The 27,815-nt window shown below is 37.7% G+C and overlaps 1 protein-coding gene across 1 annotated transcript in view; it reads left to right on the forward strand.

Moving 5' to 3' along the window:
• The window catches only part of MPP7 (MAGUK p55 scaffold protein 7), a 154,816-nt gene that overhangs the window by 109,202 nt on the left and 17,799 nt on the right, over positions 1-27,815 (forward strand). The window contains exons 9-13 of the mRNA XM_082498985.1: positions 6,761-6,842; positions 7,770-7,855; positions 9,675-9,749; positions 10,352-10,548; positions 11,067-11,131. Of these exons, the coding sequence (XP_082355111.1) occupies positions 6,761-6,842; positions 7,770-7,855; positions 9,675-9,749; positions 10,352-10,548; positions 11,067-11,131 (505 nt within the window). The remainder of the gene's footprint in view (positions 1-6,760; positions 6,843-7,769; positions 7,856-9,674; positions 9,750-10,351; positions 10,549-11,066; positions 11,132-27,815) is intronic.

Raw genomic sequence — 27,815 nt, forward strand, 5'->3', positions numbered from 1 at the left:
CCTCAGGTTCCACTCTTGCCCGTTGACTCCAGTGGGATAATAAACTCTTTCACGTACCCATGTGTCTGTTGTGGTTTAACCTCGATGGGCAGCTCAGCCCCACGCAGCTGCTCTCTTCCCTTCCCCAGTGGGATGCGGGAGACAATCAGAAGGATAAAAGCGAGAAAACCTGTGGGTTGAAATTAAGGCTGTTTAATAAGTAAAGCAAAAGCTACAGGCAGGCAAAGTGCAATGAGGAATTAATTCGCTACTTCCCATCGGTGGGCATGTGTTCGGCCATCCCCAGGAAAGCAGGGCTCCATCACGCTTCATCATGGTGACTTGGGAAGACAACACGCCATAACTCCAAACATCCCCCCTCTTCTCCTTCTTCCCCCAGCTTTTCTTGCTGAGCGTGGCATGGGATGGGGTGGGATATCCCTGTGGTCGGTTTGGGTCAGCTGTCCCATCTGTGTCCCCTGTCGATTTCTTGTGCGCTCCCACCTGCTCGCTGGGAGGGCAGTGTGAGGAACAGAAAACACCTTTATGCTGTGTAAGCACTGCTCACTAATAATGAAACATCCCTGTATTATCAACACTGTTTTTATCACAAATCCAAAACATAGCACCATACAAGCTGCTATTAAGAAAATTAACTCTATCCAAGCCAAAAGCAGTACAATCTCTTAAAAGGTGCATCCAGCTTAGTACAACTGTTGTGCTAAGGTGGTAACAAATAAGGTTTTTTTATTAGAACTTTCTTTTACTAGACAGAACCAGCCATGGAAAATAAAAAAAAAAGTGAGAGAACTCAGTCTTCAGTTTGTCAAGACTGTTTAGTGTAACTACCAAGGCAAAAATAGCCTTAAAATGGAATCTGTGATAGACCTGTTACTAGGAAGAGGCAAAGGGCCGGGACCTAATTGCAGCCTACAACTGCTTGAGAGTGGGGAGCTCACAAGAACAGAAGAGTCAAACTCTTCTCAGCAGTGAAAGATGCCAAAACACAGGGTAATGGCCAGAAGTTGCAGCCCTGGGAGATTTAGAGTGATAATTAAGAGAAGTATTTCATTCAGTGGGAAGTACAGTACTGGAGCAGACCGGCCAGAGGTGTGGAAGCTCCAACCTATTTTGTAAGGCAATGGCTGACCTGATCTGGCATTGACAGTAGTCCTGCTCTGAGCAGGAGATTGGCCTAAATGGCTTCCAAAAGCTTCAACCATCATGTCAAAGTTTGTATGTTATCTGTAGAGGAAAGGACTGTTTGTGGTATCTCCAAATCCCCAGCCTTTCCTGATGTTTTATTTTTGTTGGAGAAGAGCTTATGGTGAGTTCTGTTTTGCATGTTACTTGCCCAGGAAGACTTTGAAGAATAGTGTCCTCCTCTTTCATAACCCACCTTCAATCCATTTTAACATTATTAAGGTCAATGTCAAAGATTAATTTCTTTGTGGCAGGTTGATAGTCAATAATTCTTATGTCACCATCACCACAATACATAACAAACCTACCATTTGTGTCTTTGCCTTCCCCAGATTAATTTTTTCTTTTTTTCCTAGGTAGAGATGAGAAGAAACATGGATAGTAATTCAGATAAGGTCTTACCAGAATATAGCACAGCAGAATAAATAAAGACAGGTTTATGTTAGGTATATTAGATCTACTGCATTTATGCTTCCTAGAGTTGTTTTACTAAAGAAAGGATATGCCATGATCTGTGTTTACTAAACTATTTAAAATTTCATTTTCTGCTTATTTCCGTGTCTTCTTCATTGCTTTTCCTTCAGTGCTTGTTCTAAAGTCTTGGATATTATTAGCTGAGTGCAGATCAAAGAGTTTCTACTTATTCAGTTTATCTATTCACTATTCTCCAGTCGTAAAGCTTCCACTTGCATAGTTATATCAGGATTCTTTCTACTGAACTTGAGATTTGGAGGTACCATACAATGTTTTTATGGGATGGACATTGTCTGGTTTCTTGACTTGAAGATTCTGAGCTCTTTGAACTTTTCCTTCACCCCAGATACATTCTCATTCTCTCTTTGTATGCAAACAGTAGAGACTGTTTTTCTGCAAAGCAGTAAGCTTTACATCAGCTGTGCACCTTGGACGTTCTTGAACTGGATATCTCCTTTGGATGACTTTCAGCGGTACTCTCTGTGAAGTAAATTAGACACTCAACTTCTTTGGAATATATCTAGTGACCATTTTTATACAAAACTGCACCACATTTCCTCTTGTACTTGTTCGTGCTTTTCTCTGAGTTAAGCACCTCACCAGTGTTCTGAGCTGGTGTTAATCACAAATTAATGAAGCCTGAGTTCCCAGGAGTAATCATCTTAAAAGAGAGGGAAACACATGGTTTGTGGGAGGGCATTCTGTTTGCCAGATTTCATCAGTTCAGAAGTCAGTGCTGAACTTTCCTCCAGTTTTTTGGAAGAGATGATTTAAACTTTTGGTTAATCCTTCCACATTTTTTTTTCAAAATACTCTGTTAGTGAATTCCATTCTAGCAGTGTCTCACTCCAGTGAGATGAAATGTGTTAGGAGGTTTTATCTGAACAAAGTAATTTATATCGTCTCTGAACCTTACGTAGAGAGACGTAGAGCCCTCTCTTTTCAGAGATAGTCCAAAATTCACCTGGCTATAATTAGGCTTTTTATCAGATAGCTTGGAAGGTTTTTGCTTATGTCCACTTCTCCAGGGCTTTTTCAGCCACTGCCCTTTTTCTGGTTAGCATTCCTGCTATCCAAGATGCACAACCAGGCTACCAGGGGTTTGTTTCCTGGCCTCTCACTACTTCCAGCTCCTAAATGATATCCCAGGTTTGTTAGAGCTGTCACGCAGTTGACATAAGAGAGGACGCTTCTTCACATTAAGATGGTTGCTTCTTCATCACACAGGTTCATTTTGCATAAATTTAGCCAGTTGAAAACTAATCTCTATGCTGCATCTATAGTCAAGAGAAAAATAGGCAATTCCAGAGAATAAACCATGCCATCTTTTTAAGATGCCTGTCTTAATGAGAGGATGATTCATTCTCCAGAGCTGCCTATTTTTTTTCGTTAACTGTAGGAGGAACCTAGACACCTAGCATGAACTAGGTACATGATTTCCATAGCTGAACTTGGGTGAAATGAATTGTGTTGATTTAAGAGAGTCGTTTACGTGTTCTGCCCATGCAGGTTCTACAGCTCTTCCTTGCCTCTCGCTCCGACTCCCCATAGCTCAGTTCTTATGAGTGAATGAACCCAACTATCTTAAAGGTGGGATTAATTTGGGTGTAGGGACAGCCTTAATGTGCATAGTCTACATGCATGTAGACAAATACTGGTATTTAAATTTGCATTTTCAATACAGAATGAATTAAAATAAGGCTTATTGAAGTACTTATTTGCATTCAACATCTGCATGTGCTTTGTTTAACAGAAAGGTATGCAAAAATATTACTGATGTTTCAAACTTTCTTATTAGTAATTTATTTTACAGGCTAGTCTTTCTTTAAAAATAAAGGCTTATAATGTTTATATTCTGGAATCAGCAGATAAATGAATGAACTAATAAAGCTCACATATGTGAAACCCTGGGTGATGCTCACCAATCAGTGTTACTACATTAAAACTGAAAAAAAAAAAAAAAACCCAACCCAACAAACAGTGAAAGAGCCCTGCTTGAAGGAGCTTGTAGTATTTTTAGTGCTTTTGCATGGTATACCTTTAAACATTTTCTCAGCCTGATCACCATATGGCTCCCAAACTCCTTATTTTTCCCTTTAAAAGTATTTTAAACTGAGCTATGTATTACATCTGTATATGTCTCATTTAGGGTAACTTACACTTTTGGCTAGCAACACTGAAAATATTTTCCAGCTCTCAAGGTCCAGTCTAACCTTCTTCCATTTTTAAAGCTCTAAATGAGGAGCTGCACTGCACATGTAACTGAAAGTACTGGAGCTGAACATCTCATAAGAAGAAATTCTTGCCAGATTATATATACCTCATAGTTTAAGCAGGGCTGGCAGCGGTGCAAGAGAAGCTGCTTTTTCAGAAAATCAACTCTTTGGGTTTTCAAAAAGAAATCCACTTGTGTTTGACGATTTCTTTTAAAGTATTCTAAATTGGGAGGGAAGGGGAATTTAAGAAACCCCCTTTTTTCTTTGTTTACTCTAGGTACAACAAAAATACATAAACTCGAATAGTGCTTTTCACAGGACTGCCTGTTCACTTTGAGTTTGCTGTAAAGGAGTTACTGACAGTGCGCTAACTTGGGTTAAATAATTTCCCTATAAATTCAAACTTGATTTTCTACTGATAATTTCAGGTAATTCCAAATTACCTGTTATCTTTATGGGAGCATCTTTCAAATCAGCTAATCTGTGCTAGGGATTCATTTTGTGCCAGCACATTGGTAATGAGAATCGCATAAAGCAACCGTGCCACTGGGACAAGAGCTTTATCGTTGCTGCCAGATGCCAGCTGGGTCAGTACTGTGATCTTCGATCGCACACAAGTTTTTTCTAGGGTCTGTCTAAAAACAAAGTGAAGTGAAGTACCTGTTTTCAGACATCGGCGTTAGGACCTGCAGTAGCTGGGTGATCGCAGCGGAAGGCTGTCAGTCATTGCTTGCCTTTTGCATTTGGTGGCATTTAATAGTGTTGACCTCTAGGTAAAAGGCATCAACCCTTCCCTTTCAAGGATGTTTCCCTGATTAATTAGGAGAGCCTCTGTTCTATGTGGACAATATAGTGGAAATATCCTGTATTTATATTTGGCTCTAGCATGCTAATGCTGCTTTTTTTTCCTTTTTCTTCTGAATATATCCATCAGAAAGATGCTTTGTACTTTTAAACAGATGTAATTTTCCAGGTATGAATAACAAACTTCAAATTAATAGCTGTTGCTGCAAGGTCAAAACTTAGTATTGTGATACAGGCTAGAGGGGTTAATGCTTTGTTTAATATTCCTAATGGTATGCAATTCATTTTGCATAGAAGTCTAATAATGAGTTTTTAAAGTGGGATTAGGTGCAGCTAAATCTTTAACTTTTTGAAACTCTCAGACTCATTTGAAACTGTAATACAAACAAACGCTTACTGATACAACTACATTATAAACAACACAGAAGAATAAGGCTGGCAAATTGCAGAATTACTTTGCTTATGGATAGAAAGTCATACTAATAAATTTAAGATGTAAAATAAAATGCACGAACACAGCACATCAATTTTGCTGGCTACTGTTAAAGTTTCAGCCAAGGAGAATATTGTGTGGTGACTGTTTCAGTTTTTCTACCTTTGCAGTAAATGTAGCTGGCGTATAGTAAAATATAAGTTAATCTCTTAGTTTTGACTTGTGCTGTATCTCCATCTTAGAGGCAGAGAGAAACAAGTATATTTACAGTCAGCAAAACCATTAACTGTAGTAAAACGTCACTCCCATTATTTACTTGTTTCATGGATGTGAAGCTAAAATATGTACACTTAAAAATTGAAGTAGTGACAAACATTATTTTCATGCTTAATCTAAACAAATATAGAAAGTTAGCTGTAAAAGCAGTTTAATTATTCAAGGAACTTTGTAAAGTACTTCTGTACCTTACTTCAAGCACAACACTTCTCTGATGGAAGGAAATTCTAACCCCCGTCTTGTACTCAGAGGTGAAGTAATACTGTTCGTTCACTAATCAAAAATATGGAAAGTTTCAGAAAATTGACTTAATCTGCCAGAGTCCTAAACGTTTCTGTTGATTAACAAAGTTAGAGCTATTGCAGTTAACTAACTACATTGACACGGCAAAGTAATCGTGTGCAGATAAAAAGCTGTCGGCCAGGAGGTGCTTTTTTTGTGTTGTTTCTTAAAAATACTGGATCAAATAACCTTTTTGGAGGTGATTATACAGTACGACCTTTCTAGCTAAAATCCCCTGTGGATTCTGCCTTCCAGAGCAGGGGCAGCATTTGCCCCCTCTCTCCTTCCCATCTGCCCGAAAGGACTGGCACCACAGCTTAGGCAGCGGCTCCGTGCCTCCGCTTCCCTTCCCTTCTCGCTTGTCGCCGCTGCTGCCTGCGGCTTCCCCATCACCTTCTGCCTCTTTTCAGCGCACCCTCGCCGTTCTAGTTACAAAGGCATTTTTCTCATCTAGACAGCTGTTCGCTGGAAATTTAACTACATGATGTCATTTTACCTAAACGCCTCGCTGCTGTGTTTGTGTAATGTATGAAAACAGTCATGACTAACTCAGGAAATGTTCCCCTCCTCTGCATTTCTGTCCCTCGGGTATTCCAGGTGAGCCCTGACATGCAGGGGCATTTCTCAAATTCGTGTTTATTTATAGATAACGTTCCAAAGCAAAACTATGATTAGTGAGTACACAGGCAGTTCTGAGTGCAACTATTACGAACACGGATAAGGTTTTTGTACCTGTTTTAATTGAGGAAAAACAATTTGTCAATTCCTGGTAATAGTTTAGTGCAGTTGTAGCAGCAGACTCAAGTAAGGTATGCTGCAGTTAACATTAAGTCGAAAAGTAAACTTCTTGTTTCATTTGTCCAAACTGCGTGAGTCAGTTCTGAATGGAAAAGTCCTCACATTTTAATAGGATGGTAAAGAGCAACGTTTTTTGTATATTCTTTTCATGACAAGTGTCATTTCTGGGATATTCACATATTGATACAATGTCAGCTTTTTGAAGTTTTACATAGCAAATGTTTTTTTAGCGAAGTGAATTAAAGTTATGGTAAGATTAACAAAATAACTTTTTTTTGGGTTGTTTTTTTTAAAGGGGGCTACTATTAAAAGGGATGAGCATACTGGTGCAATTGTGGTGGCCAGGATAATGCGCGGAGGAGCTGCAGACAGAAGTGGTAAGGTGTTGCTGTTTTCCACTAGCCATTCAAGTTCTATAACTCAGAAAAAGATGAGATAAAATGGGAGCGTTTTGTATGCACGAAATACATCACTATCACAAACAAAAGTATTTGGGGTTTGGACAGCTTTCCAAAGTGATATTTCAATACTGGTGAAAGTATGCATGTGGATTTTTTTCCCCAATTTGCTTGCAACCATGTATCTTTGAGTTTGCAGATAGAGAGGTTTTTTTGAGATATATCATGATTTTTTTCCAGTTGAAGACATCCGCTTAGAAATTATAGGATATGCCAAGATTACAACCTGCTGATGGAGGAAGTCGGGATGGCTGCATTATTTTATATTAGTGCGTCCGTTCAGAGTTTCAGCTGGTAATTCTCAAAATAACAGCATATCCTTGACTGCCATTGTTTAGTTTGGGATGCTCAAAGTCTGCAAGAGGTCCTGGGTTGTACCCTAAAGGGCTTCTTTTCACTGAAGAGAATCTAGGGCAGCTGTGTTTCACGCTTAGATGGGGTAATGGAGTATGTCTAGATATATATCGTTAAATTAGGAAGCGTTTGTGCCGCAGATTAGCACTCACAGCCTAAGTGATCTTTGCAGTACTTGCAGCTGTGTAGCAATAAGAAAGTAGTATGAGTAGAAAAAGAATTGGCACAGACATTTTTCGAACATCTGCATAAAAGTCTGGAAAAGTCATACAGAAATGGTACTAATTTTCAGGAGGAAGGAAGAGAGGTGAGTAAACCAACCATCTCAAACTTATCTGTGAGGGCAGTAGCTGTTATTGTGTTCACCATATATTCCCACTTGTAAGTTAGAACTTAAAGTGGATGAACAAGGGAGAAAAAAGCTTGAATGTTAATGGCATTTTTTGTATAATACGTAGCTACCATTTAACAACAACTCTTTGCCTTCTGTAGGTCTTATTCATGTTGGTGATGAACTGAGGGAAGTCAATGGGATTCCTGTAGATGATAAAAAACCTGAAGAAATAATACACATTTTGGTAAATAGCAAACATTCTAAAATTAATTTAGGGGAGTCAAGAAAAAGTAATTAGATTTACAATTTCTGGTGTATTTTTTAGAGAAAAGTATATTCTACAATAATGCCTTTTCTTCCAGTGCCATCATTTACAAACCTCTATTTGCTTTCTCTTAAAGAATGATTTTTCCGTGCATTACATATGTATGCAATTACAGATTACTTGTAAAGAGTTAACAATGGTAATATGGCTGTAAATATGTTGCAGAATGTTGCAGACCTCAAGGTCTAATCTACAGTTTTTAAGGCACACCATGATCTGTTGAATTCAAACCATTTTAAATGTATGCATTACTCACGGGTTAACTCCACGTGAAAATTAATTCGTAATACATGTACTTGATAGTATAAACTAACTGGTATATTAAGGTTATGTTTTATATTGATTTTGAGCATAAAGCCATATATATGATTATGTTTGCAATCCTCTGAACTGCACAATCTCTAAAGCAAGCCTGATTACTCACTTATGGAGCACTATTGCAAATTAAGTAATTTAGACTTTTTCAGAATATGTACAGCAAAGAAACCAACGGGTGTCATGACAGGTCTTTATGTTCATGGTGTAGGCAGTTCTATATACTTAAATACCTTGCTGTCCTCCTGAATAGAGTGGCTGTCTGACAGTTTTGGTTCAATAACTGAGATGATTCATTTCAAATGTTAGCCTGCTGATATTCATACTGGCTTTATGGTTTTGTGTTCCCTACAGAAACATATTTTCCTGCAGAAATTAATATTTAAAAATCTCTAGAAACACAATAGCACTAGAAAAGGTGTGAACAATTTCCCCATTTACCTCCTCGAGGTGCAATATAAACATCAAAAGCTAGTTAGAGCTTGTTTCAGAAGTAACAGAGATATTGATTCCAGTCCTACGGCTGGTGAAATAAGAACTTGGCTGCTGCTTGTCAAACAGTGAGCTCTTGGATCGCAGACATGCCGGCAGAAGTATGTCTCGCTTGGTAGTGGACAGGCCTGTTTCCATTTTGCTTAAATTGTTGGCTGTCTGTTGCACTCTGCTAGTTTTATGAAACTTGTCGGCTGCATGCAATAGTAGCAGAGGCTCCAGCTGATTAGCACTTCCTTCAATAGCAAAATGTCACTGAGGCAGTGGGAATATATTGTGGTTAATAAGTAAAATGCAGCCAGACACACTTTAAGTGGGATATAGGGAGAGATGAATGGATGAGGTGGTTGATGATGGCTAACTTGTTTTAAGATTTATAGTGGAGGGCTTTTTTTCCATTTAGTACACGTAGTCTATTCAAAAATGTTTTTCTTTTCTAGTTTCTTAAAGTTGCCAAAAGAATAAATCCCCCCCCAATAGTTTTATGTGATAAATATGGCACAAGCCTGTTTGAATTTTTCTATCAGTTTTTTTTTAAAAAATGAAATGTTAGTTGGATTTTTCCAGGGGTGTCCAAACTGTGCCAGCAGTCCAGCAGTTGCTTCTAATGCGCACACATTTAGCTGTAGCATTTGCTCCTGCTTTCAGTGCAGAAGTGGGACCTCTGAAACATGCAGGTCCCGGTTTTTAACAAGCCATCTCTGCCCACCAGTGAAGCAGATAAAACCGAGTGTTTCAAGTGGGTGTTTTAATCTTTAAAGTGCAAAGTTTGGTATGGTGAAGCTGTGAAACCCTATGGATCATGCTTGGGAGAGGATAGATTTATTATATTTGAGTATTTTTTAGTTAATTTGAATTTCTTTTCCTTTTAAGATTTCTTTGAAATGTACAGTTTAATTCTCAGTGCATTTTCTTTTCAAATGTTCACCAGGCTCAGTCTCAAGGAGCAATTACGTTTAAAATTATACCTAGTGTGAAAGAAGAAATGCCAGTGAAGGAAGGCAAGGTAGGCAAGACTATTTCAGAAGCTATTGCAGTCACTGTTATGCTGAGGATATATATTGTTTGCTCGGATGACAGAGGCAAGAATGTGATTTACGCCTCTGGACACAGTTTTTCTAATGTGACAATGTGTAGTGCACTGTGCACTTCAATATTCATGTGCTGGATTTACATATGGGTGTGACAGGGTTCTAACTCTGCAGCCATGAAGTTGACATAGGTGATCTTCAGACTTCTGCGAGGACCTGGCTTGCTTCCAAGTATTCCTTTTCTTCCATTGTACACTGGGTAGAAGATACTTGATAGCACCTTGGTTCAAAAGTATCTTCTCTCCTGTTCCCTGTATGGGCACACTATTCACCCGCAAAGTCCTATTTGCCTTAGATCGTAGAGTCTTTACTACATTGGGATTGTGGTTGCAGAAGCAGTGAATTTAACATTCTTATATGAACTTCTAATGCTAACATAAGGATGTTTTACAGCAGTAAATGTTTATTGCTTTACATTATTCAGTTCAATGGTTTTGAACAGTAAAAGCAAAAAGGGAGATACCTTTGGATTACATCTAATATTTTGATACTAAAGATAAAACACGGTTTGTTTCAGATGTTTATCAGAGCCCTATTTGACTATGATCCTAATGAGGATAAAGCGATTCCTTGTAAAGAAGCTGGACTTGCTTTCAGAAAAGGAGATGTCCTTCAGATCATGAGCCAGGATGATGCAACCTGGTGGCAGGCCAAACATGAAGGTGATGCCAATCCCAGAGCAGGCTTGATTCCTTCAAAGCATTTCCAGGAGAGGTGAGCTACTGGGAAACATAGTTTCATTATTTTTTGTAGTAAGAGAATACACTTGTTTGCTGAGTTGTTAAGTTAGCATAGTTGTCCTACGTAGTGCTCGTAGATTACATGGGTATGATAAACCTGCGTTTGCAGCAGGACAACTAAACTTGGAAACCTGGTGCTGAAATACTTTGGATTTCCTTATTTGTCTGGCTAGAATTAATAATGACAAAAACTGATAGGATAACACTCATCCAGACTGAAAGAAAAAACATATGGAAAATAGCACATCAGTATCTGTATTCGCACTGATGTACTATGCAGGAATAAGAACTGCAGCAGGTTTTGGAGAGGTTACAAAAATTTGAGGCTAAGGATTTAATTCTTTAAATTGTGAATAGATTGCATTTTTTTAAGTTAATTTCTTGAAAAATCTTCTGGATGTTTTGCAATAGTCTCATGATGTTTATTAATCCCAAACTTGCAGTGGAAACTGAGGAGTTTGTGTCTTTCCCCTACCACCTTTCATTTTATAGGAGATTTGCACTAAGAAGACCAGAAGTGCAGATTCAGCCACTGAAAATTTCCAACAGAAAATCATGTAAGTTTGTTAACCCGGAATAGAAATCATACTGCTGATCTCTAACCTTATAGAATAGCAGTTTGTTTCAGCCCTGTCACTACAGGATGCATTTCTCCTGGGCACAATAACTTGTTGATCACATCTTATCGTTAGGAAAATAAATATAAGAGCTGAAAGTAAAAGCTTTAAACACAGCTAACAATTTTTCTCAACCCTCTGACATTGGTTTTGAAGCACCAAGCCCAATTAATGTTTTGATATATAATATTTCAAAGGTTGAAATCTGTACTATTTCCTGTTGAAATAGTACAGAATTGGCTCAACGGTTTATATAATTTGGACTGCATCAATACAGTGAAATTTATATTGAGAGTGAGATAAAAGGTTGGGTAGTCTCCCCTTCTCACCCCCATATAATTGGTGATCTTTTGTGTCCTATGAAGCAGCACAAATTTTTAAAAGTCAGGACATTCTTTCACAGGCTTTCACAGAACCACTTCTTACTGGTTTTTAAACAAATTCATTCTTAATAGTCTCTGCTTTTAAATACAGTAGTTGCACAATATAAGAACAATAAGCTCTAAGAAAGCGCATACATCGAAACAAATATTTTCTTTCCACTGGAATTTACATCAACATCTGTTTTAAGTATTATTGCATATTTTACTTGACCTGTTATTTCTTTCAGTTGTACAGACTCATAACAAAGTGAGTACAATGTAAGAAACTATCACGCTTCAGTAGGATCTAAATCTTAAACACAAACATGTTTGTGAGTTGAACTAGAAATATTCAGAAAGTGGTCTAAAATTTCCAACCATCTTTCATTCTCTAACATTAAAACAAAAAGTGTGGGTGCTATGGCAAACAATGGATGCTGGTATATGAAGTGCAAAACTAAATGCTTTTAGCTTTAAAACTTCTCACTGAGATTCCTGTTGCAATTTTCCTAACTCCTTGCTACGGCTTTTGTGTTCTAAAGTTTGACAATTACTGTTAGTTTTCTAATAATCTGCATTTTCTATCTTTCATTCCATTTCACTATTTGATTGTGTGCCCTAATGCTTTTGTTAACTCCAAAGCCCTTGATTAGCTTTGTAATTACAATAACAGAATATATGATTGCACTATAGCTTTTCTAATTTACATAGATCTTAGAAACAAAGAGGACCTCCTCCAGCCTGTAGTAAATCTGTTGTTTTTCTAGGTTCTAGGTCAAGTTGCTCTGCCCCAGTTTTGGAAAAGTGTCTGATCCCAGAGTATAGCTATTTCTCTCTGTCCACTGTTCTTGAATCTGGATAATACCCTCAACAAGAGCCTTCAATTAATGTGGCACTGGTGCTTTTGAAGAGGTAAATCAGCTGCTGCAGAAAAAATGCATGATTCCTTTTTCTAATGGACTGCATCTTTTTAGTGACCTTCAAGTGAAAGGTTTTACAGATGCATCTCACCCTTCCAAATAGGCAGCCTGAACTTGATTGGGAATTGCCACAATTACAACCCAAAGAAGACCCACAGTACGATGTCTACTACTGTTGTCTCTGCTGTGTCCACTGACCTTGCCTTAACTAGATTAAACAAGGGAGGAGAGTTCCTTTCTTCCTCCCCTTTCCTTTAAAACGTGACAGAGCCATAGGGTCAAGCAGCATGCCTATTATTGTTCTTTTTCAGGCTTCCTTTAAACAAAGCAAGGTCCAGCTAAATACCATCTAGACGGCAGTGGTGCCTCTTGAAGGAGAAAAGACTGCAGAGTGATGTAGGTTTGTCATTTTCTCTCTTCCCCATTTCTTAGGACAATCTGCTGCTATATCTGCCAGATTTCCAGGGGAAGAGGGGAAGTGCTGTTCTGAGTAGAGGTCTGTCCCGTTATTCAAAGATAGAAGATGATTTTAGTGCTGGGAGGGAATTCAGATCCTTCATAGAGGAGGCATTTTGAGGACCAGAATTCAGCTATAGAAAAAAATGCTGTGACTAGGATGTTGCTCAAGTTGCTCACAGGAAAACCTTCCACTTGCGTGTCTTTTCAAGAAGATTCCACATAAGCTGGGAAACTCCGTGCCCTTGTGATCTTTCTGAAGTTAGGCAGCTTTTTCATGTTACCAAGCACAGCAGTGAAGCTGTGAGATGTGGAGGCCATGTCTGTATTCATGCAGAGCAATCACCTTGCCAAAACTGGGAGATGCTGGGAAAGCATGCATTGCTCAGCTGAACAAATAGCATACTGGCAGTATCGGAAACGTGTAAGGAAGGTGACATAGAGAACAGAAAATTAGAAAGGACTGCTGGGTCTGAATTCTCTTTTTTTAGGCCTTTTCTGTCTTGTGGGCTATGGGCCACTGATTACTGTCCTCTAAAGTTTTACATAACAGGTTCCCGTGTAAGGAGGTGGGAAATTGGTAGTGCTTGATTTCGTCTGATTCTTTTTTAATCTTGTACTGCAGCCCTTCAGCTTGATACAGGGTTCTCCAACATTCGGAAGGGCAACTGTGTGGGGAAACTGATGCCTTGTAGATCTTCCTGAAGTAGCTGTATATTGAGAGGTTCCTTGCTATTGCAGTTGATCCCATGGATCATAGGACATGAATTTCCTTACCAGTTAGGAGGGAAAGGGCAATTGGCCAGCTGAGCTGACAGTCCTATAGCTTCCCAAAGACGAAAACCTGTTGACTTCAGCAGTGCTGCTAATAAAAGTCCCTTTCCTGACAGGACTGGGAGTTGCACTGGGAAGCTTTCTTGAGACGTGGTAAGTAGCACGGGATGTCGGCCTGCTCTGTCAGTCAACTTATTCCACAGATCCCATGTTTTGTAAGGAGGAAGAAACCTGACTACCTGCCTTTATTTTTAATAGGGAGAATCAAGAAGAAATATTCTATTTTCTTGGATACCCAGAAAATTTGAGTCAGCTCTGGTTGCTTAGGTGGGCTTCCAGGGTAGTAATGTCCTTCTACTTGAAAATTAATCTAAAAATTAGTCAAAAATGTGTAACATAGAAGTATGCTATAACTTCTTTTTTTCCTTTCTTCTCAAGCCAGTTCTGGAACTGGGAAGGACTGTTGTATTTGTCTAGAAAAAGAGCTGTCTGAAACATAGTGAATGACTGTATTTATAGTAACATTAATGTCTGCCAGGATTTGCTTTGATAATTAACTATATTTCAAAACCTGTGAGGAGCTACATTGAATTACTTTTGGGAAGCCTTCTTTCTATTTCCAATTCTGATTTTTTTATACTTTTCAACATAGTAGTGCATGTTGTGTAAAGTTGTTAATCCATACACGTATTTGTATCATAAATTTGGAAGCAAAAAAGTGGGCTTTTTTGGTGATGCTGACCATGTTGTATGTATGCAGATGTCAAGGAAAAGGAGTAGAGGATATTTTCCAAGGAACTTTTTCAGAAAGCATTTGTTGCACTGAAAAGAACAGAAACCCAGCCTCATTCTAAACTATCAAAAGGTTCAGTTTATAATGGAAATGCCAATTCATATTTCACCTTAATAGCAAAGTCAGCTTGTTTCATTGTGTCTATGTGTAAAATGAATGTAAGTAAAAGTAAATACTTTAGCTTTGTGGAAGACACATACATATGACTCTCCCAGAATTTAGCTATTTTCTTGAAAGAGATAAGAGATCTTTCTCACGTTGCACCGGTCACAGTGAAAAACCTTTAAGATGGGTACGCTGGAGGAGGGGACAAAACAATGTACATTCCATATTTAAAGGTAAGTGAAATCACACTTCTTCACTTGAAAATGGAGAGGGTGCATAGTTTGATGGTATCTGGGCGTAAGGTGGCAGGAAATTGATAATGTAGAGGGACCCTACACTGACAAAAGATGATTTTACATTGAGAAGAAGACCCAGAAAAAGTAGGAATAAAGAAATAAAGGGAAAAGCAGGGAAGTGAAATCTCATATTGAGGATGAAGAAAAAGAGAAAGTATTGCAACAAGCGCAATGGAAGAACATATGGACAAAAGCTGCCCATAAACCCCGTTAGGCAAAACCTCACAGAGGATGGGCTTTGAAATTATTAAATTAGTGCAATTAACAGTATTATGCAAGAGCATTACTAGAGTCAGTATTTGCACTATGGTTCAGTTGTTTCTTGATTCCATTTAGATCAAACACTAACATATTTGTTTTGTTAAAGATTTGGAAAAGGTGAATGCAAAAATTACTAATATAAGCTCTGACAAGTTTTGTTTCTTTTATTATTGGTAGAAAACCTCAATAAGTTCAACATTAGTGTTTGTTAAATTTTAAAAGCATGAGATAAGTGGCAGTTAGATGTGCTGACCTGCTGGCAAGGTTGATAGTGTTACTTTACAGGCTCTGAGTTAGTGCAGAAACGATGGAGGGCATCGTCCTCTCAAGCATTTTCAGCATTTTTCTCAATACTTAACAGCAATGACTTTTTAGCAAAAAGCAGTATTGCTTGTGCATTAATAGTATGCGAAAATTATACTGGGGAACAAACGGTAAGAAAAAGCAGCGTAGAGAAGAAACTAGGAAAATGGAATGGAAGTAAAGGAATAGAGATGCATGAGGTCGTGTAAGTAGGACTAACCCTCCGCGTGCTGGGACGGTGAAGGTGCAGTGTACCTGACGCGGGGTGCGAGGGAGCTCTGTGGGATGCGGAGGGAGGTACAGTACATGCACCTGGCTGCATGCAATCAGCTTCCGTGTGTCTGAGCTTGTGAGCCGTGGCTGATGCCAGCTCCGCAGAAACCTGCTTGCTTGGTATTCCTGAATAATAATTAACAGCATTCCTGGCTTTAGGAGGTTATCTTAGCTTGGGCACAACTTTGTAGCCAGACCTGTCTCTATAAGTTCTTCTGTCACTGCGTCCCGGCTACTGCATCTAGACTTTGTACAGGGAAGAATTCATTTGTTCAATAGTTCCCAGTCTGTTAACTTGAATAGAGAGACTACTCATGCTCTGACTGTAATAGTCACTGGTAACAAACATGGTCGTTCTTGCATTTGTAGTTTGCTTTAATTTGTAGATAAAACACTGATCACCTGTTTTTTTTGAGGGGAAAAAAAATAGTAAATTTCTTTGAATAACAACCAAATAACTCACTGTTCCGCAGTTATTGTAAACTACAATAATCGGCCAAGACATTATATTCCTTCAGCACAATTTTGCTTTCACAGCGGTTACTGTGTTTATTCTCCTGTTATATATGTGTTGTCTCTGGTATGAAAATTACTGGTAACTTTATATTTTATACTAGTGTAGCCTGTAACTTCTGTTAACTTGTGCAGCATGTGCATATGTGTATATCCATACCCTGTGTGTATAGTTATATATAAATATGCATAAGTATGCAGCATATATGACAGAGCTGTTCAGAGATGTCTTTTCCTTGAAAATACATTTGTTCTGTGTATTTAATGCTAAATGTAAATACTTACTGTGGCAAAGCCATCATCATATAGTTTTTCTAGGGCTTAAAACCCATTTTACTTTCAATTTTGATTTACCATATGTGATTGGCATTGTATGAGCAAGAGGAAATATTTAACTGCAGCCAAATGGTGTTCATTCAAACAAGATGTAACCCAGTTTATCCATAGATGAGTGTCTTGTGAATTGAAGATCGTGTTCTGCCAACAAAAGAATTTAAACAGGCTAAAAGAATGAATGCTTTGTACCACGTGTATTTGAAGACCAAACATTTAGTATAAATGTATAGTAGGACTCTTTTGCAGGTTATAATTGCTGCACAATCTTAACTCTGCCTTTCTTCTCAGTGTTTTTCTGTGTTCATATTTGAAACTTGATTGCCCACCTGCAGGTAGTTATGAGTGAAACCAAAAAATAAACCAGACCTATAGAGTTAAATTAGCACATTAGCATCTTTGTTCAGAAGTCTTCTGTCTTTACAAATATTAACTTCTGCTACCACAGAAAAATTAAGGAAACCTGAAGCTGGATGACATTTGAGTCAAGGTCACATGAGAGAGAAGTGGAAACGGATCTCATAAACTCTTGCTCTGTCCTTCACCACAAGACTATCCTTCTTCATTTTCCAAACTATCTTGGTAGAGATACTGCTATCTGATGATGTTGAGAGAGGATTAAATTAGACCGCCTTAAATTTCCTACAGCATGAAACGTATATGTATCATTTGATCTACAAAACCCCATAGGGTAAAAAACCTGCAAAACAGTGTAAATGCTGATTGCTATGTGGGGTTGTTCATCACTAAAAAATCAGGAGTGTTTAATATTAGCTGTAACACAAATTGCTGTACGTCACAATTTCTTGCTTAATCGAGTGAAATAGAATTTAAGAGATAATGTAACTTGCTTGTGATAAGAAACTAGAACAGAGCTGATGGATCCAATTTTAGACTGAGAACCATATACATAAGATTCTTTGATGGAAATATTGTTGAAAGAAAGTCAGAAAAAGTTAAAAATCTTAATCTGATGCTGGACTGTTGCAAAGACTTGAGGAAGCTCCTGGAGCGGCACTGGTTTTGAGCTTCATAAGTAGTATAATTTAGGTGAGGCCCCCAAAATCAAATCTAAATATATTTACGTTAAAATACATACAAAACTACAGTGTGTGTGATACTGTTTTGCATTGTTGTAGTTTAGTGTATTGGCTACGCTGAACTCTTTCTAAAATGAATAAAAAAACCTACTTCCTAAGCTTCCATTGCACTTGTGTTTCCTATTTCTTTTTCCCATTTTTCCTATTTATGTCTTGGTACTGCTTTGTTGTTGGTTTATGAGCCTGTTCCATGACTATTTTCTTTGTAACTTCCTCTGCCTTCTTATCACACTACATTTACTTGATCGTATTTCTACTTTTCTCAGTGGTTTATTTGCTCCATGTTGCCTTATGGTTTTTTTCATTTTGTTACTGCTTTTATTTTCCTGCTTCCCACCAGATTTCCTCCTCTTGACTCTCTGTCCCCTTTTAGTCTCTTATTTGTTCCTTTCAGATGAACACTTCTGTTTCCTTTCTCACTCCGCTTTAATTTAGTAAAACTATATTGGCCTGAGATCTACCCAAATTTTCCATGTCTCTGCACTTTCAAACTTCATGCATGTATCTGCACATATCTGCTGCGTGTGTTCAACTGCTGCAGGCACACACAGCTGTATTAGTTAGCCGTGAATCACAATACAAAGTTTCCTGGCAAATAACCTTTGCCTTTATGAAGGACAGGCAGTAGCCCTGGTAAAATTCCTGGTAGAGTTCGAATTGGCACCAGTTGATGACTGTTTCATAGCTGTATGAAGCATCGAAGACCCACTGATTTACCACGTGTTTTCATTATAGACTGTTACTTTCAACCTTAGGAGTAGCCCAAGAAAGCCAAGAGTGGTATTACGAAGGAAGATTTTAACAAAACGCAAAAAGTTCAGAACGCCTTCACTTTATCTCAGCATTAAACCTCAGCTTGTAGACATTTTGGCTTGTGCTCTCTGGCACCAGCTGGCTCACTTGGGAATCCTAACGTCTTTAATTTATAGCACGGATGGATAAGACGGTTTCCTTTCCTAGCAGGGGTAGCCCAGAAGCCGGCATTCCCTTTGGCTGTTCTCGGCCCTGCTGCTGTAGCTCCACCATCACATACTTGCAGGTCTCCGCCGACGGTCTGTGGTGGTCAGGGATGAGTGGGTGTATACCTGTGCGCCCATCCAGACCTCTTTTTCTCCTGGTCCAGTCTTTCATGTTCGTAGATGAGGACTTGTCTGTTTCCAATGATAAAATACAAAACAGAATAAAATGCACAGTCACTAGTTAAGTCAAATAACTGTTGAATTCAGGAGACTTTTTAGACATATTAACTTTTTTTCAGGACATACATTTGCAGCCTAACGAAAGTCACAGAAACGGAAATATAGAAAAACTTATCATACATATCAGGAGGTGTAAGAGGTCTCTCAGCACAGAAAAGGAGAAAGAAATAGTACCTGGAAGCCAGCCTGCCATTCTGGGTCCAGCCTTAGGGCTTGTCACTGAGAATTGGGAGCTTTTAAGGTCAGGAGAGGAAAAAGGATCCAACGCTTTCACTCTCAACTCACAAAACTGTCGGCACTCTTCTAAGGCACCAGATTGTGTCAACCAAGCACTGCTCACATTAGAGGACCTTCCAGCCTGCTAAAACCGTATGGTCAGCTTGAGTGTAGAAATAAACTTTAAATAAAGATTCAGAGAAGTCTTCAACATTAATATTTTAAAACATAAGTCATAACATAAGAAAAAAAAGTACCAAGAAATAATTCTGTAAAACAGTATTCTTCCCCTGGCAGAAGAGACTCTTGTATCCATTTTGTGGCATGAAATGGGAAAAGCTCTTCCATGTAATCAAATAGACAGGAGAGTTTTGACCTCACTTTTGTTTGGTACATCAGTTACGTGTGAAAGATTGTAAAATATCTCCCGAATAATTTCTTCACATTCCGAGGAAATACATGCTTCACGGAAACTCTTTGAAATATTTATATTTTAGGCATATTTAGCCAGATTCCAAAGGAAATTTGAATGAGATGTAGGTTGTAAAATCTCTATATAAATCTAGACCTTAGTATATAATATCCATGAACAAGAATTCATCATACATATCTTGTTTTTCTGTAAAAGCCCAAAAGTGATTGCAAAAAATTGTTTTCCACCATCAAGGAGGCAGAATTTTATTGACTTACTATAGGTAAGCAGAAAGTCTTAAGTAGATCTGTTATATTAGGATAGTATCAGAGAAAAAATGACAAGAGTATATAAATTCTTTCAGTGTTTTTTCAGCTACAAGTATAGACAATAAATAAAAATTCAAAACCTCTCCAAAACCCAGCTCCAAGGGCAGCAGCAGCTGTTACTGTAGGTGCAGAAAAATACTGAGATCATGTTCATGGTAGTGATTCTTAGAAATTCTAGGTTAAGACTGATTAAATGGAATTAATAGACTTCACATTTAATATCAACGAGGTCTTCCATGGCAACTGGGTAAGGTCATTGCTACCAGATGAATAGTGGAAGAGTCTCGTGTAGGAAATCTAAAGTGCACCTAATATTTCAATGTCTTTTTAGGTCCTTTTCTAACTGAGTAGTTAAACATGTAAGTTAAGCTCAGTGCTGGTATGTTGGTATATGCCTCAATATAATAGGTGCTATCAAGAGGATTTTAGAGTAGCTTACATAGCTAAATTTTTTCCTATTTATGAAGTATTAAACAATAATACTTTGTTTTTTTGGCTGTTCTAAGATGAGGAAGCGGTTGAGTGTGGTAGGTGCATTTTTCTTCTTCGATTTAACTTTTCTTTCTTAAGTTATGTTTTCACTCCATTTAATGATTTCCTTTCCTATTTTTCCTTTGTGCTTCTCAGAGGAAATTGAAGGTACATGTACAAAAGTTTCCCTGCATAGCCCAATAATTTTATTTAGAGAACATGTGTTTAGAATTAAATTGAATATAGTCCAACGTTTCTAAGAGATGTTATACGTATAATGCTTTTATATTGCCACCAAATACATTGAATAATTTTTTAAAAGTAGATAAAAATACCAGAATATTCCTTGTTGCTTCATGTAAAGATTAGTAATTTGGACTATTGTTTTAAACTGCTTTCTCTCTCTCTCTCTCTCTTTCTTTCTATCTTTTGGAAGATACGTATAGAAAAGTAGTATATTAGCAAAACTTGGGTGGGCTGGGTTGGAAGGAGATTGTTCCAACTTAATTACATGGCTATGAGAGGTCTTGCATTTCTAATTAATACTGACAAAGTATTTCTCTGAGATGGTAGAAAGTTCATCCATGCATTATCATCCTCACTCTTCTCCCTCTGCGTGTAGCCGGTTACTGTTATGCTTGCAGCATATGTTAAAGTAATAGCAGCTGATCTCTTGTGATTTTATTTTTTTTTTTTACTTACGAGGCCTTTGTTTATAAAGGCATTAGAAATTGTAGCCCATATTTTTGATCAAAGGGCCTCTGGCATGTAAAAATATACATTATAGTTATTTTATATCAAATGAGAGGATGTGTTTTTGATCAAAAACCTTTCTGTCTAATCCAGTGAGCCAAAACTTAAAGCTAAAGTTTGATAATGTATAATTTAACAAAAAAAAGCTTGATTTACATCAAATACGTTTTGCTTTCTTTTAAGTGGCATCATATTTTCTATTAACTGATAAAGTGTGAATAATACAGTGTTAGAATTCTTTTTAGAATGTTTGCTGTCATCACAATTTTTGCTTGAAAAGGTAAAAAGATCAGTGTGCATGCTGCAAAATTCCCGGATATCTCCAGCTAAAATATAAAACAATAAATGTTGTTTTATGTTTTTAAGAAAATGGCTTATCAAAGGCTTTTTAATGCTATGCTTTGTACAGTTGTCATTTTTTAAGTACTTTCTTCTGTATTTTTTGCTGGGCTTCTAACTATTCTGCTTTATTTCTTGGCTCTTATTCTGTATGCTTTTACCCTTCGTCCAGAAGATGCTGAATGTGCTGGTCACAACAGTGGATCCTATCTAGGTGAGCAATTGGTTACAAAAGACAATGTCTTCCTTTCCTTCAGCTTCTTTTCCCTGGAACTTTTGTGTCCACTTTGCTTGGGGGGGTAATCTGCATATAAACGTCCTTACTCTGCATGAGAAAAGCATGAATATTAAGGTTTTAAAAATGGCTCATTGGATTTGACATAAAGGGTTTATGTAGTGTATATCTTTATCTGGTTAAACATCAGCTACTAAAATACTGGTTTGATTTTTAGGTCAAAATAAAAAAGATATATAAATTTGGGAAAAATGTTGACTTTTAAAGTACATTAAGTAAGTAATGTGTTTAATGAAACAAAAAGGCTACTGTGTTGTGAAAAGTTTGAGTACATCTTTAAAGACATTTTCAAGGTTTTATCTAAGTTTTGCTTACAGTTTCTTTCTTTGTACATGTCTAACAGTTTTGGGAGGATTCAGAGCAAATGTGCAGGCACCAGTTCTTTTTCCACATTACAAAACAAAATAAGTCATAATAACTCAATAGCTTAAATTTAGCTTTAAAGCTAGTCTGAGCTCAATGTATCATTGCGGGGAGGGGGGAAGAGGAGGGGAAGGAGTCCTTTGGATTCAGCTGCAAGATTCCAAATTTCAAACAAAAGTAACATTTAAAAAAGGTGAATGTTCCATGATATGTTTCAACTTTTTAATTTGTGCCATTTTAAAAGCTTTTAGTTGAAACTGTCCAGAATTCCTGCCAGCTGAAGGCTGGCTGGAGCGGATTTTGTGGCAACCAGCCCTTTTCCCAAAGCTTTCATCCTCCTACTACGAGAGGAATGGGAAGAAGCTTCTCAAAGGGCTTTAGCACATCCAAGCCACTGGGCTCACTGAAACACCCGAGACCAGTACTGTAAATTAGAGATGGTTTTCATATTGCACTATACTGTTTTAAATGTCGTGTATAAACTACATGAGGAACACACAATATAATTGAAAGAACTTTGACCTCTTTCCAAAACCTTAGTGTGGTATAATTTCATCACGTATTTGTGAAACTAGTGGTCACCTGATCATGCTGAAAATAACTGTTGATTAACTTACCTTTGTTAGTTAATCAACTACATTAAAGTTTAATTGTAATTGTATTGAGAGACTGAAGTATGCTTGGAAAATGACACTTTGGGTGTGATTCCAGATGAACTGCCTTTTCCTTATCAAATCTTCTCTTTGAAACAGAAAAGTCCTTTTTTTTCTGCCTCCTACCCCCACCTTTTTCTTTCTGTCTGCAAATACAGATTGCATGAATTCTCAAGATCAGACTGTCATGGTTTTGCAATCAGACCTTAGTGGGCTGATGGTTTATTTGAGAATGAAGGTGGCAAAATGGACTCTGCCTTTTCTTGGTGTTGTAGCCCTTTCAGTGAAGTGTTTTGGTCAACGGTTGCCAAAAAGGCTCAATCATCTAGGAAGGAGATGTCTTGTGGAAGAAGCTACTGTTGTCCCAGATGAACAAAAAATCAAGATGGAATGTAGCTGACTTATGCAAAACTTTACAAAAATTATTGGAGTACTACTGTACAGCGCAGGCAACGGTTTATCTCTTGAGAGCTTCCACGCAGTGGAGTTCAGCCATCGGTCCAGAGATGGTACCTTCAGCCTTCTCATGATGGGTCTGCGCTGTTGGAAGTGAGGTTTCGGAGGGGAGAACCAGAAGGCAGAACAACAGGGAGAAAAAAAGACTTGTCTAAGGTTAGGACCAGTTTTGGGGTAAGGACACAAGTATATTCCCTGATTGTGAATAATTAGCTATTTGGTTTAGAAATTAGAGGTTCCTTGGAGCTCTTCACTAAGATTCGTTTATTAAAAATTATCCTCTCTTAAGATCAAGCAGGTAGGCTTTTGAAAGCTGATGTTACCATTCTTTTGCACATGGTAACAGGACAGTGATTTTAATTCAAACTGTTTCATGCACTTCAGTGTCTCCTTGTTTCACAAAACATTGGGAGCCCAATCCTATTCAGCCACATATAGGGTTGCTTTTCTCCTAAATTATTTTTCAGTTGTATTTTCTCAAGGAGCAAACTGCTGTGGAATAACTTTCTGGGCTGGACAAATGCCACTGCCTAACATGTAATAATTTGACCAAAACTTGCTGACCAGCTGCAGGGAGGACACACAACTTCTACCTACGTGCTGTGCAAGATACAAAACTCGGATAGCCTGTAAGGGAAAGGAGTCCTAGGCAAAGACAGTTTATAAACCTTCTGTTAGGTACATGGGAGCCAATACCATATCTAACTGCTGCGGTCTACCTTCCTGCTTAGGAGGGGCCTCTTTTCCACTGGTTTGACTATATATTCCTTCAATCCCAAGGAGAGGGAAGGCCTTCAAAGATACTTTTTTTTTTTCCCTGCCTGTTGTTTTTTTGAGAGTGGGAAAACAAATATGTGTGATTTTTGAAAACAGCTTATTCTGAATGTCAGCCTGTGGTTTGCAGCACTGTTTTTTGGAGTGAATGCTGAACATCCCAATTTTTCTGAATGTGCGTATTCTTGAAAGGTGATAGACATTTATGGCCCCCCTTGATTACTAAGTAACTAAGAATTTCTAGGCAAGTCTCTTCATTATTCTAACACAAAGTCTTGATTAAACATACTACACTGAAAACAAAACCTAACACGTCGTCACTGAAGGGCTTGGGTCATACCAACAAGTTCAGGGTGATGTAGTGACACGCAGTTAAATGCCTGTCTAGATGTTGTAACCTGTTCGAGGAGCAAGGGAGTCTGAATCAGCTTAACCGTTGCTGAAGGAGTTGAGCTGTGTTACCTTGCATTTACAGCAGGTTGTATTCACACCAATGAGCAGTTAGTATGCGGTAAGTTCAAGTATGGTAAATCGTTCATGTGTCTAAATTCTAGAAACGTTTTTCAAAGTATGGCTACACCAGTTGCTTCCTAAAACCAGTATGAGTTTCATACTGCTTTTGATAGTATGTAATCACATCAAGTGAACTACAACAACTCTAATATCAGTTCATGAATTTTCAGTCTATTTTATGGCTCTTTATGGATTTAGGGCTCTGTATTTGTTGGCATTTCAGTCTGCGAACCAGCATATTCTGTGAACGTCTGACACTCTCTGAAAGGATACGTACTTTAGACACACACAAGGTGGTCATGAAGAGCAACAGAAGAGGCAGCTTTCAGAAGGAAGAATGTCTGCACCATCTGGGGTCAGATCTTTTATGTCCAAGGTTATGCTGCTATTAATTTGAACCCTCCCCTCTAAAGTGACTCAGATAAATTTCATGATTTTTCACCAAATTCTAATATTTAAGTCACAGTATAATGTTGTATGTTTCTGCAGTAATTTCCTGAGGAATTGCTGGAGAGAACATTAGGAGTTTGCCTTTGCCAAGCCTAAATTCTAGTTACATTACTTGAACCTTTATGAACATACAGTAAATACAGATGAATATCATCTGTTTACTATTCTCAATTTTGTCTTAAAAATCCAGACATAATCTAAATTTTTATTAACCCTGTCTAAATGTGCAAGCTGGGACTCAGTCCAGAAGCAAGCAGGGTAAGAAGTCTGCTCTGTGTTTGTGCAATTCCTGTGTAACAATAGAAATACTCAGCATATGAGCCAGTATATAAAAAAATCCTAATATTTGGGGGGAAAGAAAAATCCAGAAATATCTACTAAAAATATTGTATTCATACAAACCTAGATAATCACTATGGTACCAAACTTGCCTTTGTCAGTAATACGAATACAAAAAGTACTTGCAAATGCATTTAGAAATAAACAGCATTTGTTGACTGTAAGATTTCTGTTCTGTAAGATTCGACTAAATTCAGCAAAGAATATAGATAATTTAAACACATACTTAAGCACTTGTTCTAATGAATGAAAATGAACAAAAGCATGCGTAAGTGCTTTGTAGCAATCTGGAGCCTTACTGGTGAATTTATGAAGCATAGGTGAATTTAAATTATAGTATTTCCTCTTAATGTAATTTCTCTGAATTTGAGAAATTAACTTTCTACTTTCAGGAATATATTTGGATTTAAATTCACACAACATAGATGCAAACTTTTGTTCCCTTCTTCTTTAGAATTATATAATTAAATCTAAATAAGTACACCTTTTTACGTCAGCGTCCTTTTGAAATATTTTAGGCGAGACGGGTTCATGCATTGCCTCTTTTCAGTTTGGATTTCTGGGTGAGATCCAAGTGGATTTCTCTGTTTAAATGTAAGGATGTTGTTCAGAGATAACCAAATGTATATTGCCAGTGGTTAAAAGAATAATTACGCTTTTCTGCTAGGGTTTGTTTTAATTCTTTTCCTTAGAGAGATAAGTAGGTTCTCTTGGATTGTTGTTGGGCCTCAATTAAGTTTATTAGTCACAGCCTTTGATTTTTATTTCATGTTGAGAAGTGTTATAAGGTTTGGAGACGTTTGTAGTTTGAGAACATTTGTTCTTCATATTTTCTTCCCAGCGGCTGTTCTTATTTCACCAAACTGTTACATTCCAGCAGTAGTTTATGGGTTTGCATGTTCAGTAGGCTTCTAGTCTTGTAGCTGAACCCAGTGAGCTGCTGCAAGCTTCTCAGCAGTCAGAATTTTATGTTGCTTTAGTGACAGAATTTTCCCCTTTTATTTTATAGTCTGCATACTTGGCAACAGGTTAATCTCTGCTGATATCCATATTCCGCAGACAGTATAGCCTGCAGCTGCTTTCATATTCATTGAGGTTTATGTTATCAAATATTCTGGGCAAGCAATGCTTTTCCCCTTTGTTCTTTATACGAATTTACTTTCAAGCTTAATCATTTTATAGAAGCTTTATTTTTCTATTGCATATCAGTATTGTTTTTTTTTTTCAGTAGTGATTTTCACTATATTTTTAATAATGCTTTATTGTTAATTTAAATACAAGAAGTTTTTTTTCCTTTACTGTAAAATATGCAAACATCAGCAGAATATTTTTTGCTTGTTCAGAAATGTTTTTGTTCCTTGCAGGTATGATGTTCTTTCAGTTCAGCTTAATCTTTTTGCACAGTCATAGCTGCCCAACTTATAATGCAATTATAAATGCAGAATTCAATAAAAATTATTTATTAACGGTTCGTTCTAAAATAGCTTCTGAAGGTAGTAAAGTTGAGCCGCATACGTGAGGATGTATAATGGCAGATGTGAGAGGGAGAATCGTGTTTCCAGGAATGCAGTAGCAGTATCATAAAAATGTTGGATACGTTTGAAACAGTCTCATCCTTTCTCTCTGTACTGTACGTTTTCCTTGGTTTTGAACGCTGCTAAAAGCAAGCTCTCGTAGGTTTCTCTATAGGGCTATTCAGATGTGCTCTGAGGAACAGTTAAAACAACTTTCAAATTGACAATAGTCTTAAAGTGGCAAAGCAGTCAACGTAGCACAGGTTTTTAATATTCAGTAGTTTTACAGAGCATCTTCACCAGCGCACTGCAGAGAAATCAGCTGTGCTGGAAATCTGCTTCATTACTTCTGGCTAACGTGTTTGTTCTTTTTAACTAATATAAGAGCTTTTCTGTAGGGACTGAGTCCTAGATGAACTTGTTGTTGAACCTTCTTAATATACAGGACAATATTACTATTTTCATTTTACCGTTGAGTTTCAGTCACAGAAATATCAACTGTTTTAATCAAGGAAACCCACGTTAGCGGTGGAACCCTATCACCCCAGTCTTTGTGATGTTTTATATGCAGCCTGTGAAAGTGACAAGGGATGAATCAGCCCGAAGACAACACTGAAAGGTTTTCTCCTTTTTGGTACCAAAAAAAACCCCAAACCAACAGGTTTTTGTCTCTTTTAAGAGAAGAAGGAATGGAAATTCTTGAATAACCCACCACCTGGTAGTTTGGTAATGAAATCTGAATAAAGTGGATGGAGAAATGAGGAACAAGTTGCAAATGGTCTTACTAAAACCTAACAGCAGAGGTTGAATTGATATGGAGATTTTGCAGACTGGATATTTTTCCTAAAGATGACGCAGTTTGACATATAAGAGGAGGTTAAGAAGCTGTTGGTAATGGCGCTCTGAGACAGCTACACAGAGGCCCCGAGCTCTTGGTATTTGTATGGTCAACACCAAACTGGAATGGAGACGATTGGTTTAGCTTCATTTGATTGCTACCCTTACTTTTTACCTTTTCCAGATATGTGGGTTCTGGGTTTTGTGACAAAGTTCTTTATT

This window comes from Vanellus vanellus, assembly GCF_965231255.1.
Source record: "Vanellus vanellus genome assembly, chromosome: 2".
Classification (NCBI taxonomy): domain Eukaryota; kingdom Metazoa; phylum Chordata; class Aves; order Charadriiformes; family Charadriidae; genus Vanellus; species Vanellus vanellus.